The sequence below is a fragment of the Morus notabilis genome, unplaced genomic scaffold (assembly GCF_000414095.1).
Source record: "Morus notabilis unplaced genomic scaffold, ASM41409v2 Scaffold1072, whole genome shotgun sequence".
Lineage (NCBI taxonomy): Eukaryota > Viridiplantae > Streptophyta > Magnoliopsida > Rosales > Moraceae > Morus > Morus notabilis.
The window spans coordinates 3,935-18,676 of NW_010367092.1; the positions used below are offsets into that span (position 1 = coordinate 3,935).

The 14,742-nt window shown below is 36.2% G+C and overlaps 2 protein-coding genes across 2 annotated transcripts; both read left to right on the plus strand.

Moving 5' to 3' along the window:
• Positions 1 to 245: 245 nt before the first annotated feature.
• LOC21387277 (uncharacterized protein KIAA0930 homolog) lies at positions 246 to 4,481 on the plus strand. Its single transcript, XM_024174599.1, has 12 exons — positions 246 to 493; positions 847 to 1,036; positions 1,165 to 1,239; positions 1,411 to 1,517; positions 1,786 to 1,846; positions 2,097 to 2,156; positions 2,240 to 2,314; positions 2,445 to 2,597; positions 2,784 to 2,838; positions 3,317 to 3,439; positions 3,598 to 3,827; positions 4,105 to 4,481. The coding sequence occupies exons 1-12, from the start codon at positions 462 to 464 to the stop codon at positions 4,126 to 4,128; spliced, it is 1,185 nt and encodes a 394-aa protein (XP_024030367.1). The 5' UTR covers positions 246 to 461; the 3' UTR covers positions 4,129 to 4,481.
• A 4,986-nt stretch (positions 4,482 to 9,467) lies between these two features.
• On the plus strand, positions 9,468 to 10,416 carry LOC21387278 (basic leucine zipper 4). Its single transcript, XM_010111823.2, has one exon. The coding sequence runs from the start codon at positions 9,596 to 9,598 to the stop codon at positions 10,013 to 10,015; it is 420 nt and encodes a 139-aa protein (XP_010110125.1). The 5' UTR covers positions 9,468 to 9,595; the 3' UTR covers positions 10,016 to 10,416.
• Positions 10,417 to 14,742: the final 4,326 nt, after the last annotated feature.

Here is a 14,742-nt window from a genome sequence, read left to right on the forward strand (position 1 = left end):
AAAAAAAAAAAAAAAAAAAATTACCGAGTCGAATGTCATTTATGCATTGCAATTACAAAAGAGCCCTCGGATGGACAGCTGTCTTGTCGCTAACGGTTGAGATGTCGGTTAAAACAAAGCGAAGTTACGTAAAAGCCCTTTAATGAACAGCTGTCTCATTTTTATTGGTGTGATTAATATTTACCATGCACCGTGCGCATTTAAAAGTTGCCGTAGGCGGTGCCGATCTCTCTCTCTCTCTCCCTCATGTGAGAGGAAGAAAACAAGGAAGTTACAGTTCCTGGCGCCAGATCGCAGAGCACTCGCGCCACTTCGCTCTTCCTCGAATTTGATTGGGGCTTTTGCAAACCCCTTGATTATCCCCATTTTTCATTTCATAAACCCTAACAATTGAATTCAGAGGCGAAAAGGGAAGAGTTAAGACTCAAGAGTAAACGAAGATATCGACGGCGACGCAAAAGATGCTCGGAGATGGCGAGGAAACTCCTTCAAGGTATGTCTCGATTCTACGTTATTCAATTAGGGTTTTAATTCGTTTACCTTGTTCCGCGATGTGGTTTCACGCATTTTTGCAAATTTGAGTTCAATTTCTGCAATTGGACTCCCTGACATTGCGGATTGCTTTAGAATCGGAGTTTGCACGGTTCGAAGATCTTTTTCTTTGGAGAATTCGATGAACATTGCGAAGTTCTCGAAGAAAATTTGTTTTCGTGTCTGCACTGCAATATTGCTTTGATTTTTCATCTTTTCTTCTTTTTTAAAGCTATCTGCGTTTGGAGTCAACGAGATTTTGGACTTTGAAAATCTTGAATTATAGTTGGTAATTTTGAAATGTTTGTTTCGTAGGTCTGAATTGCTGAGTATGGTGAAGAGAAACTCAAAGTTATTAGGTAAAACTGTACTTGATGAGGAAAACAGTTCAGATGTTGAAAGGGATCCGCGGTTCTGGCATGACGTGCTGGATTTGTATTTTTTTCGTGGTAAGGAATCCAGGAGGCGACAAGACGACGATCTTGTATTTCTAGTCAGAAAGTTGGTACGTAATTTGTGGTTTCATTTGTTACATTTCGCCCTTTTATTGTCTTTTTTACCTTTTGTGTGTGTGTGTGTGTCTTTTATTGGCATTGTATAGAAATTCTGAGGTTTCTACTTATTATTGGACAGGGCTCTCAAGGATATGGTTCCAATGATGATAAGGAAGATGTTTCTCCTTACTTTGTACGCAGGTGGGCACCTAAGGTAAAAGCGCACATAAATCCTGTTTGGCAATGTGTATAGTTTGTACGGGTTTTTTCATGTAAGGAATCAAGTGATAAGCATTTTATAGATGTTTTTAATTAAGAAACATAATAAAACTGCAATGTCTACTGCTTTCACATCAAGATAACCTTCTACACTTCTGTCAAACAGTTGGATAATGTAGTCGGCGAAATTTCAGTTGACGTGGATTGGAGGCGCTCATTTTACTTGAACTTGATTGCTCACACTTCGTTTACTGTTACAGTGGCTATTTGCAGGTAAGTCATCCTCTATTTTGATCAAGTTAAACATACAACCTTCTGTCTCATTATGCATTTAATACGATACCTCCTTTTATTAGTCTTGTTGTTTATATCACGAAAACTTTCTGGATACATCTTCATTGCATAGGTTTTTAATTATTTCTTTTGTCAGTTCTTGTGTTTTCTAAAAATAAAAAGTGAACGTACTACACCTAATGTAGGAACTTTGTTTTTTCCCCTTCTAAGTTCTCTCATAGCATTAATTAATTAGTCTTGTTTTCAGTCACCAGGAACTTCTTAATCATCAAGCTGCCAGAGATACGCCATTATCTCCTATATATAAGGTATTTTCCGCCTTAGTCCTGTTTAAGTAACATGACTATAGCCAGGTTTATTCATCTGTTACTATTCCTATTTCTTCTTTTTATCTTCTTTTGCATAATCTTATTAATTCTGATGGCTTCTGAACCTAAGCTTATGGGGAGAAGCTTGACTCTTAAATTCATGCTTGCTCAACTATTTTTTCCAATGACGTAGTTAAATACTTTTCTAGGTGATTATTTAATTTGGAGCATGGGCCATTGTGCTTTTCAGGTTGTAAAGACTGTTTATGCATCCCCAACCCGTGTTAATTTTCAATTGGATTCAAAGAAGGTAAATTATTCAGTGTCAAAAATATCATAGACTTTAGTATAATCTTCCCCTTTATTCTGATACTAAGTCTAAGATATATTCAGGAAGCGGAGACAAAACCTGCCTATCCAGACATTTGTTTTTCAGTTGACGATTTTGACTCCACTTTTGATGCTGTGGTATTATAACTTTTCTTTGTTGAATAAAAGTTCTGCCTATTTTGGTCATTTCTTTTGATCTTGTGGTATTATATTGTTTTCAGCTTAGCAACCTCTATAACAAGTAATTTGTTTGCTTCTTTAATTGTAGGTGCTGACAGAAACAGACCATTGCTACTGCGTACTTCTGAACGCAGATGGTGGTGCAGCATTTCCTGTTGACAACAAGCAACACGATTCCAGTTCTACTGATAGCTCCTCTAGGAGGACGGACACTAGTAATGCAAATACTAAAAACACCAAGGTTTTTGTCTAGTGGGCTATTGAAAAAGATTTTATTTCTTCAAGAAACAGTGGTTTTATTGTGTTATTCTTAAAACATTGACTGGTATTGATGGACGTTTAAGACATGCTGGCTGCTACATGATCTAATTGGCAATGATGGTACTCTGAATGAGTTGCTCTGACTTACTCATGGCTTTGATTGCAGCTTACCCTGTTCTCGGGATTTGTTAGTTATCAAATGGTTCGAGATGCCTACGATGGTATATTGTTCTCCAAGTAACTTTTTCTTATTTTCTTTAAACCAAGTATTGATTGCGATGAGCTGTTTGGACGGCATGATTTTAGTAGTATTATTTTAATTATTTTGTGTTAAGCTCCTCCAGGCAAATGGTTTTATGTTCACAAATTATTTGTAATATATGTGTTCCTAGATTAAGTGTTCTAGATGGGGCATAGCGTGCACTAGTGTGTGGCTATGCATTTTTGTGCAATCAAGGCCTTATCATGTTAAAACTTGGTCAATTTACCGAATTTTGGTGCTTCTGCTTTCTTGTTAAAAGGTCTTCAATCAGGAAACGACGTTATTTCTATTTATCTGTTGAAAAGGAAAAAATAAAAATAAAAGAAGAAAAAAAGAAAAAGCTAAGGCTGCATATATTCAAGTCTATCCGATGCTTTATAAGTTATAACGGTGAACTGCTTTACTCAGTTCTCTTTCTCTCCATTTCTCTGTAAAAGCTGACAGGTCTCGGTTTGGAAGCCTTCTTGCATTTCGTAATTCCCCTGGCAAAACAGATAGACTTTACATGAAAGGTCCTGGAGGTCGTGGGGAAGTTGACGTAGCAGTTTCTGGTGTTGCAGGTAAGAACCTTATGTTATATATGATCTTAATATACAAACTCTTATGAATAGTCTACCAAACATACCTAGCAGCTAGTGTCTTGTTTGACTTGGGTGCTATAATTATCACTAGTGTTTTGTATGTTGAATGTTATTTTTTCTTTGGTTCATGATATCAGATCAAAGTCATCAAGACCCTGGTCCCTTTTCACCTGTCGTATCAAAACGGGGATTTGGGATAGGCTCAATTGTTCGCAAAGCAGCAGCTGTTGCCACTGTGGCAGCAAAGCATGCATATGCAGCAGCTGCTGCCAGCTCAAGTCTTGATGAGGAGATGGTTCCTCTTAAGTGCTGCTTAATGTCTATATCATTACCTTGGGAATACATCGCTAATGATCTTTTGTTCAAGGTAAGGTTGTTACTTCCTGCTCCCCACTGTCCAATGAAGTAATAAATGAAGTTGGTTTCCCTTTCGGAATCTTAATTCATATTCCTTTCCAATCCATTTAACTTGCCCTGTAGGACAATTAATCTTAACTATGCTATCGGATTTGTGCAAGAGATGTTAGGACTTCCAATTCTTTTCTTTGCATTTTGTTTTGGTTACTTAAAGCGATGAATTTATTTATTGATCACTCATTTCATTATCCAAAGGTTACTTATTTTTATCGCTTTCTATAACACAGGGAAGTCCTCCAGTGAACTTGTAAGCATCTTGTATTTTCATTGGTTGAAAATCAGACATAAGCATCTTGTGTTTCCATTGGTTGAAAATCAGACAACACCACGTGGCAGAGAAAGCGTGGGATTAGAGTATTAGAGATGTGGGGTCAGTCACCACTTACAATGTCATATACGAGACTTCAATTCTGGTCTCATTTTGAAAGTCTGTCTCTCAATCTCCTTCTGCATTTGGGTTTATTGTGTTAAACGTTTTCATCGAGTTGAAATTTTTGTCAGTTTACCTAGCCCGATGATGCAGACAGATAATCTACGGGTTTGTGAAAATATGTTGCAAGACCGTTCCAAAAAAAAAAAAAAAAATGTTGCAAGACATTGGGTATATTTGGTAGTGATTCTTGGAGCTCAAAATTAATTTTCTAGCCATCCACAACTGAAATTTGTGTTTGGTAAAAATCATAAAAAATGATTATTATAGAATTTTTGAAGAATTTATAATTAAAATAAAAAACAGTCCAAAGGCAACTTTGGCTTTAAGATTATGCGGCAATCACCTTGAAGTACAATTAATAAAACTTTCATAATACTCATAATACCTTTAGAATTAATACTTGTATAATTATAGTTTACTAAACACTTAGTTGTTTTTTGTAACAATTTTTTTTTTTTTCGGCACAGTTAACATTAATTTTTTTACAGCACTACCAAATTGGTCCATTAGCGGTGTACATCAGCTGTATTTCCATGTTGAATATAGTCAGGTTATTATTGCAAAGGTGTGATATTCAAAAATAAGAATGGAGTTTAGGCCTTGTTCAGTTCGTTGATTCGAGTTTTCAATTCGAGTTGAGATGTGATTTTATGTGAGTTTTTAACTGTAGTAAAAAAATTATATGTAACTTTTTGTGAGAGTTTTTAATTAGAGGTGTAAGAATTTGGGTCGAACTCAACTAACCCGTCCGACCCAACCCGACCATACCCGAATTTTGTGTGTGTGTTTTTATTTTTCATTTTTTGAATTCAAATAAGCCCAACCCGCATATTGCGGGTTGGGCCACGGGGCGGGCTTCCTTTGGCCTGATACTCCCCGACCCGGTCGAGTGAGATCAATGGGAAAAAAAACCCTAAATGCCATTGACTCAGTGATATCTCACTCTCACCTCTCTTTCTCGCGCCGTTGAGCATCTCTCCAAGTCCTCAGCCTCTCTCTCTGTCTCTCACTTCTCGGTCTCTCTCTCTCTCTGCTAGCCTCGCCGTCCCTACTCCCTCGCCATTTCTTCTTAGAAGGAGAGCTAGAGGCTCTCAGGCTCAGCCTTTCTCCCTCTCACTACCCAAATACTCGAAGGAAGCAACACAAGATTTTCTTGCACATGGGTCCCACAAATAGTGGCAAGACTCACCATGCTCTCAAGAGACTTGAGTCAATTGCTTCCGGTAGTTTAATACCCAACAATGGAGTTGGTTTTGATAAACGGAAGGGAGAGTAATGATGCGAAAAAAAAAAACTAGTAAGATTGTTCGCTTATTTGCTTTTTTTTGCAGGAATGTTTTGTGCTCCTTTGAGATTGTTGGCTTGGGATGTGGCTAAACGATTGAACAAGGCAAAAGTTCCTTGTGATCTACTTACCAGACAGGAGAGAGAGGAGATTGAGGGTGCAAATATGTTTCAGATGTTGTTTTTGGACATAGGTCCAATGTCCAGGCCCAAGCCGATCAATCCAAGTAACTTGAGCCTACCCGAGGTCACCAAACGGGATACGGATTTGTGGTCTGATGTTGCGGCCCAAAGTTTTCTCAACCCGCACTGTGCGGCTCGGCCCAACCAGAGCTTATCCGGCCAAATTACACCCCTATTTTTAACTATAGTAAAATTAAAATTAAAAACTCGAATCGATGAATGAACGTTGCCGTAATAGTCGGCGGTTTCTTTTTTCTTTTCCCCCATTTCTATGGCCAGGGGCCCTAGAGCTATATAGGATATGATTCTCTAAGGCTAGCCTTTAGTCGATTGCGTGAGCTTATCCGGCCAAATTACACCCCTATTTTTAACTATAGTAAAATTAAAATTAAAAACTCGAATCGATGAATGAACGTGGCCGTAATAGTCGGCGGTTTCTTTTTTCTTTTCCCCCATTTCTATGGCCAGGGGCCGTAGAGCTATATAGGATATGATTCTCTAAGGCTAGCCTTTAGTCGATTGCGCCTTTTTATTTGTTTGGCCATTTTGGATTCAATAAAAGTTGGATTCTTGTTTTTGTTTTTTGTTTTGTTATTTTTTTCCTTTTTCTTTTTAACTGAAAAATTAAAGAAGCTTTATTCGAGAGTCGGTTACACGCCAATCATGTATTCAAGGTGCAACTTTGCGGTTATTTGTACAAACAAAAAACTGCATTTTCTGGAAACCAAAATTGAATTGTTAATTACATTGAAACAAGATTCTAGAGAGAGAATCACCATGTAAGACTCAGTGGACTACAATAAACGACTCCTTTTGTTTACTTAAAAAGGCAGACCGTTCGAAACCAACAGTAAACTATTTAACAGCATTTGACGTTTTGGACGGTGCTTTTTGAAAATCAGATTATTGGAAGAAAAATGTACCTAATTTAGTGGGTTGGCTCTACCCCGCCAGTTTGTTGCTTGTTCTTTATATGCGAGTCTGACGGCGACCAGAAGAAGAAGAAGAAGGAAAAAAGGAAAAAGAAGAATTGTAAAGATTATAGGTCATACTACCATAGAAACCAAGAAATGTTGCTACTATTTTTAACCAAGTAACAGCTTGATTTTCTTGAAATCTGGCAGTATGAAGTACTGCCAAATTAATGCAGACAGGGGGCGGCAAAAGAGAACAAAACCGAGGTGCAGATGCAGAGCAGAAGAGAGAAAGCATAATGAAAGCAGGCGAAAAAAAAAAAAAAAAGAAGCAAATATACTTGTTTTAAAATTGATCGAAGCACATGAAGCCTACTTTGGATTTGGAACAACAGCTGACAACGCTAAAAGCAAGACAAGGATGCTTAGATTCGCTTCCATGTTCGTAGATTAAGGTTTTGACGTTTAAATAACTAGAGAACGTGTGCATGTTAGCCTCCACTCATAATGGCTTTGGACTTTTGCTAAAGCTATACCACTCCAAGACGAATACTAACTTCCAACTAAAAAACTACCAAGAATATTGCTAACTAAGAAAACTGCCCCCATATATATTCTTGGGATGAATTTTTAATTTTAATTTTCTTGGTCCTGAGTTTTCCACTACTTGGAACCTATGGATTTAATTTTTTGTATACCAAATTAGTCTTACTTTGGAAGACCTTTTCTTTTTCCCCCTCTTTCTTTAATTCATTTATTTTTCGTAAATGAAAGTAAGACACAGCTTTGTAAATCAGTTTTCAGTGAACAAGAACTGTCCAAGTAATAGCCGATGTAACATGCAGTGAAAAGGACCAGCTTATAAGAAAACAAGAAAATGTATTTATACAAGCAGTATTATTTTATATAAGCATTTTTTTTAACGGTAGGACTTGGGGGCCGAAATAGTGAAAAGAAAAGCCTCAAACAAACACACTGGGTTGCTCTTTTGCATTTTGAGTTAGGTATTTTTGAGTGAAGATCTTGAGTTGAGTTTGAGTTATAACTTGAGTTGAAGTTGTAACTTGAGTTTGTGTTTGATTGTGTACATTTGAGTTATGGTTTGAGATAATAATCTTTTTAAGTGTGTGTTTGAGTGAGTCAAAACTTGAATTTATATTTAGATAGTATTTTAATAAAAACTCAATGGTGATGGAAAATTTAATAGGGTATATAGATGTGGTTTTATTCGTCTTTTCGTTGTCAACGTATAGAAAAAAAAATCATCTCAATCAGAACTAAAACGAAAAAGTTATAACATTTTTAAGAATAGAAAAAATGATGTTCATTAATTTAAGTTTGAATTTCTGAACTCGAGTTGAAAGGGAAACTTGAACTCGAGTTTTAGTCATAAACTTGAGTTCAAATTCGAGTTCAAACTTAAAAGAACATAAACTTAAATAAAATTGTAACTTGAATTTTTTTTTTTTTTGAGTTTTATTAGCTGCCGAACAGCCCCTTAATTGAAAGCAAAATTTTTTTTTTTTGAGTTTTATTAGCTGCCGAACAGCCCCTTAATTGAAAGAGAAATTCCTGATCGTATACTTTCACATAAGAAAGAGAAATTTCTGTTCATGAAAGAGAGGAAGTGAATCCACTCCCAAGCTTTTACCCCCTCCGACCAAACAAAGGAATGACCCAATCCTTCCTCACCTTTTCCTCAACCCCAATCCATCTTTCCTGTCTTCCTACCAAAACACACCCTTAAGGATAGAAAGTAGAAAGGAAAGACAGAGTTTAAGGCATGAAAAGTAAGAATGATAGAAAGAGTTATATATGGCTTATTTAGTTTGATGATATGAGTTTTTAATTCGAGTTGAGATGTGATTTTATGTGAAAATTTTTTACTGTAGTAAAAAAATTAAATGTGATTGATTTTGAGAGCTTTTTACTATAACAAAACTCGAATCGGTGAAATGAACGAGACCATAATAATCATTTATATTGTTTAGTAGGAGAGAAGAAGAGTGAAAAAATAGATAATATTTATTTATTAAATTACTATAAATTGAATATCATTTTGGAGTTTTGCGCACTCTGAAGTCTGAACATATCCACGTGTTATCAGTTTATTAGTTCACTAATCCACCTTTCACTTCCTCTTTCTCATTTTAATTTCTCCCTGTTTTTAATTTTTCAATACCATTTCGGTGTACTCTGTGGGATAAAGTACGTCTAGTTCCGTTATACACATAATTATATACTTTGGTCCTATTCACTTCGTTGATTCGAGTTTAGAATTTGAGTTTTTTTACAGTAAAACTCTCACAAATAATCACATCTAATTTTTTTACTACAGTAAAAAATTCTCACATAAAGTCACATCTCAACTCGAATTCTAAACTCGAATCAGCAAAATAAACGGGGTACTTGTGAAAAGTAATTTCAGTTTAATTTTCTCTCTTTTATGACAGTACTATATATTAATTGTTGTTAATGAATACTAGTATGATTCTTCGTGATTAAGCTAAGCAAATCAGCTGAATGACCCCACCCTCTCTCTTTTTCGTGGAGAAAAAAAAATAAAAAAACAAAACAAAAGAAATAACAGACCCACCCACCACCAATATATTGCCACACCCGACACAAAAGCTGCACGTAATGCAAAAGACAATAAAAATAATTATTTTTTATAGAAAAGGAGAAAATTATTAAAGAATTTTTTTAATATCTGGTTCTTGTAAAAATACTTTTCTCGGACCAAAATACCCTTACTTCTCCAAAATCTTTTGCTTGGGTGGATCCCACGTGCTCTGCAATTTCAACTATAAGTACCGACCCCCCACTCTTCGATCCCTCCCTGTTCTCCTCCCTTCCTCCCTCCCTCCGGTTCACTCTAAAGAAGTTGCTCAAAATTAGTGAACCATGTTTTTCTCCGAAGAAGAAGCGGTCCAGTGTTCGGTTTTCGAATCCGGTCTGACGGTCGAGGAGCTCTTGTCGTTGCTCGAACCGGGGAACTCCAACAACAGCCAGAACTCCGGTTCGGATGGCTCGAGCCGGGCGGTCTACTCGGTCGTCGAGAGGAAGCACCGTCGCATGATATCGAACCGGGAGTCGGCCCGGCGGTCCCGCTGGAGAAAGAAGAGGCATCTAGAAGACCTGACGGACCAGCTGAACCGGTTGAAGCAAGAGAACCGGGAGCTCAAGAACCGGCTGGGCCTACTAACCCACAGGTGCCACGTGGCGTGTAGAGAAAATGACCTTTTGAGTGCCGAATTCTTGGCCCTAAGTTCCAGACTTTCGGATCTGTGCCGGATTTTGGTTGCCATGCAATCACAACAATAATTAATCCCATGCATGCACGTACACACCAATCGTTAACCCTAATGGTCGACGATCATCTTATAAACTAAATTATTAGGCTCTAATAAAGCTCTAACTAGGGCAATTTGAGCTCATACTCTCTCTTTTTAATCTAGCACTAACAGCACTGAGACTGGGGCCTGTTGTGCTGCAGGCGCTGAAACCGATGTTTGTTTTATTAGATTGTGAGCCCTGGCAAAAAGTTGGTGCTCTTAAGAAGAGAGAACCCCACGTTGCCATGTAAAAGATTTGGAGAGTGTTTTGCCTCTTTGCTTTTTGGTCACGTTGGAGACGGCCTTTTTTAGCAGCTTTGTGAACGTGTTTTGCTGCTGAACAAGTTAGGCCCCACTGATCATACGTATTTAGAGAGAGAGAGAGAGAGAGAGAGAATTATATGTCATAAATATATAAATTACGTTGTTTAGTCTCAGTTTTCTTTCTTTCTTTCTTTTTCATTATCTCAGCCGTTCGTGCTATCTTATGTAAATATTTTGCTTCTTTTTCTTTTTGGACGAATTGTTGATTAATGCAATATTATATATATTATGTGTTTGTTTCTCCACCGTCGATTCCTCAACCGTCTCTTTTTTTTTTTGGGGGGTGCACAAACTTACATGTTGTTTAATGTTTATTGGTTGATGTAATTAATGACTATAAATATAGCTATCGCTTTTTGGTACTGTTGGAGATCCAATCTTTTTCCCGTCTTGGTGCATGTGTAACTTTGAAAGCTTTAGTTCTAGTAAATAGTACTAATGCTACTACTCATGATGGTGTCAACTTTATAGATGTGTAGTTGCTACGTTGAATGTATGGAAATGCATATGCTCAATAATTCGCGAATATTACTGCTTACTTTTTCCTGTTCTTTTATCACGTATTACCCTGGTAAGAATATTCCATATTTTAATTAAAAAAATTCCTCGCTCTCGACACCACCAAAATGAACAAAAACAAAAAAGGGGATCATACCATGTAATAAACAACTCAATTTTAATTTGGGTCACAACCATATTAATACTGCTATATAATTAGGACCCACGAAACGACAACACCTACCTAAAAGATTGACGTACTTGATTTAAAAAAAAACAAAAAAGTTGACGCGTTGTTGATGAAGTAGTACTTTAAAATGCTTGACCAGCATAATTAATGCGGTTTCGCTTTATTCTACTAAACAATTGATAGTTTTAGTTATTTCTTGATCTGATTAATTTTTTTCTTTTTTCACTCTAAAATATTCGTGGGAAGAAATATGATTTTTCTGGAATTCGAAAATAGTATAGTCTAAGACTTCTTTGTTTAATAATAGGGCCGATAATTTTGGACACGACACGATGAAATGGTACGAAAATGACACGAGATAAATAGCTTTGGACCGCACGATTATTAAGTGGATCGTTAACAGGCTGACACAAATAACATGAAAATAAATGGGCTGGATTCGTGCAAGTTCGTTTAACATGCTTAACCCGTTTAGTTATACGGGCCGTTATCGAGCCGACATGACACGACATGATATGGCCGCCCGTTTAAAATGTTTTCTTTTTTCATGAATAGATTAAAGCAACTAGAAATTTTTAGAGTGTAGTTGGCATTCAACCTCAAAAAAGACATTTTCCTATATTTATTTTATGTTTTATGCACTTAAACATTCAAATGTTAATGTTTTGAAACGTATTTATATACATGATAATCTGATAGTATCATATATATATATATATACACGTGTGTGTTTGATATTCAGATATTTTTATGTGTGTTGGCTATTAAGGAGAATTAGAAAATTTATGTTTTTCTTATTATATAGTCGCCATATTTTAACTATAAGTGATATTAAGTAGTCAATTAATATTAGTTTTAAATACACTATAAAATTTCACTATTTTTGCTAGTTGGGTCATAAACGTGTTTTTTTTGTGCTGACCCGCCACGGCTCGTTTAATAACGGTGTTTGCATGTCGTGTCGTGTTAACCGTGTTATTAACGTTCCGTGTTTGTGTTTAGATTTCTGACATGTTTATTAATCGTGTCGTGTTCGTGTTTACTATAATCGTGTTGTGCCATAATCGTGTCGGCCTAAACACGACACTTTAACACGAATTGTCCGCTCTTTTTAATAGCACTGAGAGATTTAGGTAGGAGGTTGCGGGTGTTTAAAAAAAATAGTATAAAGGCTTCGCAATTTAGTTCACACCAATATTACTATGACTCGATTTAATTAGTCATGTAATGACGCATATGCATATATATATATATATATGTGCAGCTGCTAGCTGGTCAAACTCGTGAGCATAGTCTATAGAAATATCCATATTTCATAACAAATTTAGACAAAATAATGATTAGTAAGTGCGCCTAGAAGTAGATAAATAATTCATTAGTCTTTCTCAAGCAGGCGTATGAGATTGAGTCTATGACTTCATGCATCATTCCATGCATGATCACACACACACACACACACACACATATATATATATATATATATATATCTGTGTGAGCGCGCGTTTATGGTATAGTGACAAACTTCTTCTAGCTAGATAGCGAGACGCCCGTTTCTACTGGGAAATAGGAATGAGGTTAAACGACTATAGCTAAGTTCGCAATCACATTAAGCTCTTATAGTGCTATCTGTATTTCTAACAGAAAAATATCAAACTTGATGAGTGAGTTTTATACTCACGAATTCGGTGTTTTAATCTTAGCTTTTCGTTGTTCTTCGAGTCTTTTGGTTTCAGATTTAAGCTTGCTTTTATGTTTATTTTGTAGGTTAGGTAGGAGATAGCATTTGGGATTGAGTTCGAGTGAATTGGAGACAAAAAGGAGCGTAAAAGGATCCCATTTAAAAAGAAAAGAGCGCCACGGCGTCAACGGGTCAAGGCTGCAGTTCGAAACATACAAAATATTGAGGGCCGCGACGCCAGTGGGGCGATTTGAAGGGCACTGCGGCGCTGGCCGCCAAAGTGAAGAGGGCGCGGCCCCGGCTTGCGAAAATGAAGAAAAGATATTGTGCGTGTATGAACCGTTTTTTAAAACGGTTTTTACATATTTTGAGAAGCATAAATTGAAAATAAAAATGAAACGACGTTTGTTTAGTAAATGTTTTGCAAACGAAAACAGTGAGAATGGTTTTTGTGAAGGAATTAGAAAACAGTTAAAATTTGTTTCACTTTTTTGTTTTCATTTTTTAGTACTTATCAACAATATCATAATATATTAATTAATAAACACGATTTCAATTTTTTATTATATTCAAAACAATCTCTTAAAAAACTAACCAAACTTAATTTCAGAATCGGTCTCAATATGATTCTCAAAACAATCTCATTTTTACTTTTTATTGAAAATAAAATTATTTTAAAACCAATTCTAAACGCACCCGTTGTTTTGTTTCCAAATGTACCCTTACGAACCCAAGTTTATAAATAAAACATTTGGCTGTAGAGAAGAGGGAGAATCACACGGACAACAAAGGAGAAGACGAATTTACCGAGACGGAGTTTGGCCTTCAAATTCACCAACCGTTTCTTCTTTTCTCTTTTCTCTACACTAAAAATTATGATTAGGATGTTTAATTTTTCAATTATGTTCTAATTTCATTTTCTAGGGCTACGATGTAGCCTGATCAGGATTGTTTAATATTCTTATTTTCAATTTAATTGATATTTATTCCATTATGCTGAGTGTTATAATCTGTTCTTAACACGTGCGAATGTTTGGCCAACCTTTGCATGATTTGGAATTTAATTATGAGACTGAGAAGTGATGGTTAAACATGTCTATGGATTATAATGCCATGAGAACATCATAAATTAGAGATAATTATGTGACTAGTGCGGTGATTATGACTTCCTATTCATAATGCATATTCTAACATGTTAAAATCTTAACAGAGATGTATTTTTTGCATGCTTGGGGTACGATTATTAATGCTTGAGAAAGATTAGTAATAAATTTTGTGAAATCTACTGTCAGCATATGAATAAATTGTTATGTCTGTTTTTTGGTCGGTGTCACAAAGAGTGTTACAACACTAGTTGTAACACTGATGACAGATGCGTTGAAATTAAACCAGCAAAAATGCGACATAGAATTGAAAACGTGCAGAAACAAAAAGTAATGCAAGGGAAAAACAAAAGAACACCAAAGATGATATCGCAGTTCGGTGCGCACACCTACTGTAACGCCCTTTAGAATTAAACATGTTTAATTATGCTAAACTGTGGATTATTAGTGTGTCTAATTTGATTTTCATAATTAATTAAGGGACTTTAAGTCATTTTCAATATTTATAATTACACCCCAAAGATTTTTGGAAAACACACTTAAATTTAATACATTTTCCTTTTTTTCATTTTTCTTTTTCTTTTTCCTTTTCTTTTCTTTTTCTTTTTCTTTTTTTTTTCTTTTCTTTTCCCCCCATTTCCTTCCCGTGCGCCCAGCCCCCCCTCTCTCTCTTTCTTTCCTTTTCTTTTTTTTCTTCTTCTTCTTCTCTGGTTCTCCCACGCACAACCTCTCTCTCTCTCTCTCTTTCTCCATTTTCTTCCACCGCCGGCCACCTCTCTCTCCGGGCTTCCTCCCGCCGGCGTCCTCTCTCTCTCTTGCTCTCTCTTTCCGGGTTTCTCTCTCCCTCTCTCTCTCTCTCGGCAGTTTGGCCGAAAATCTCAAAAAAAAAATAAAATAAAATAAACGAAAAACAGAAAAAATTG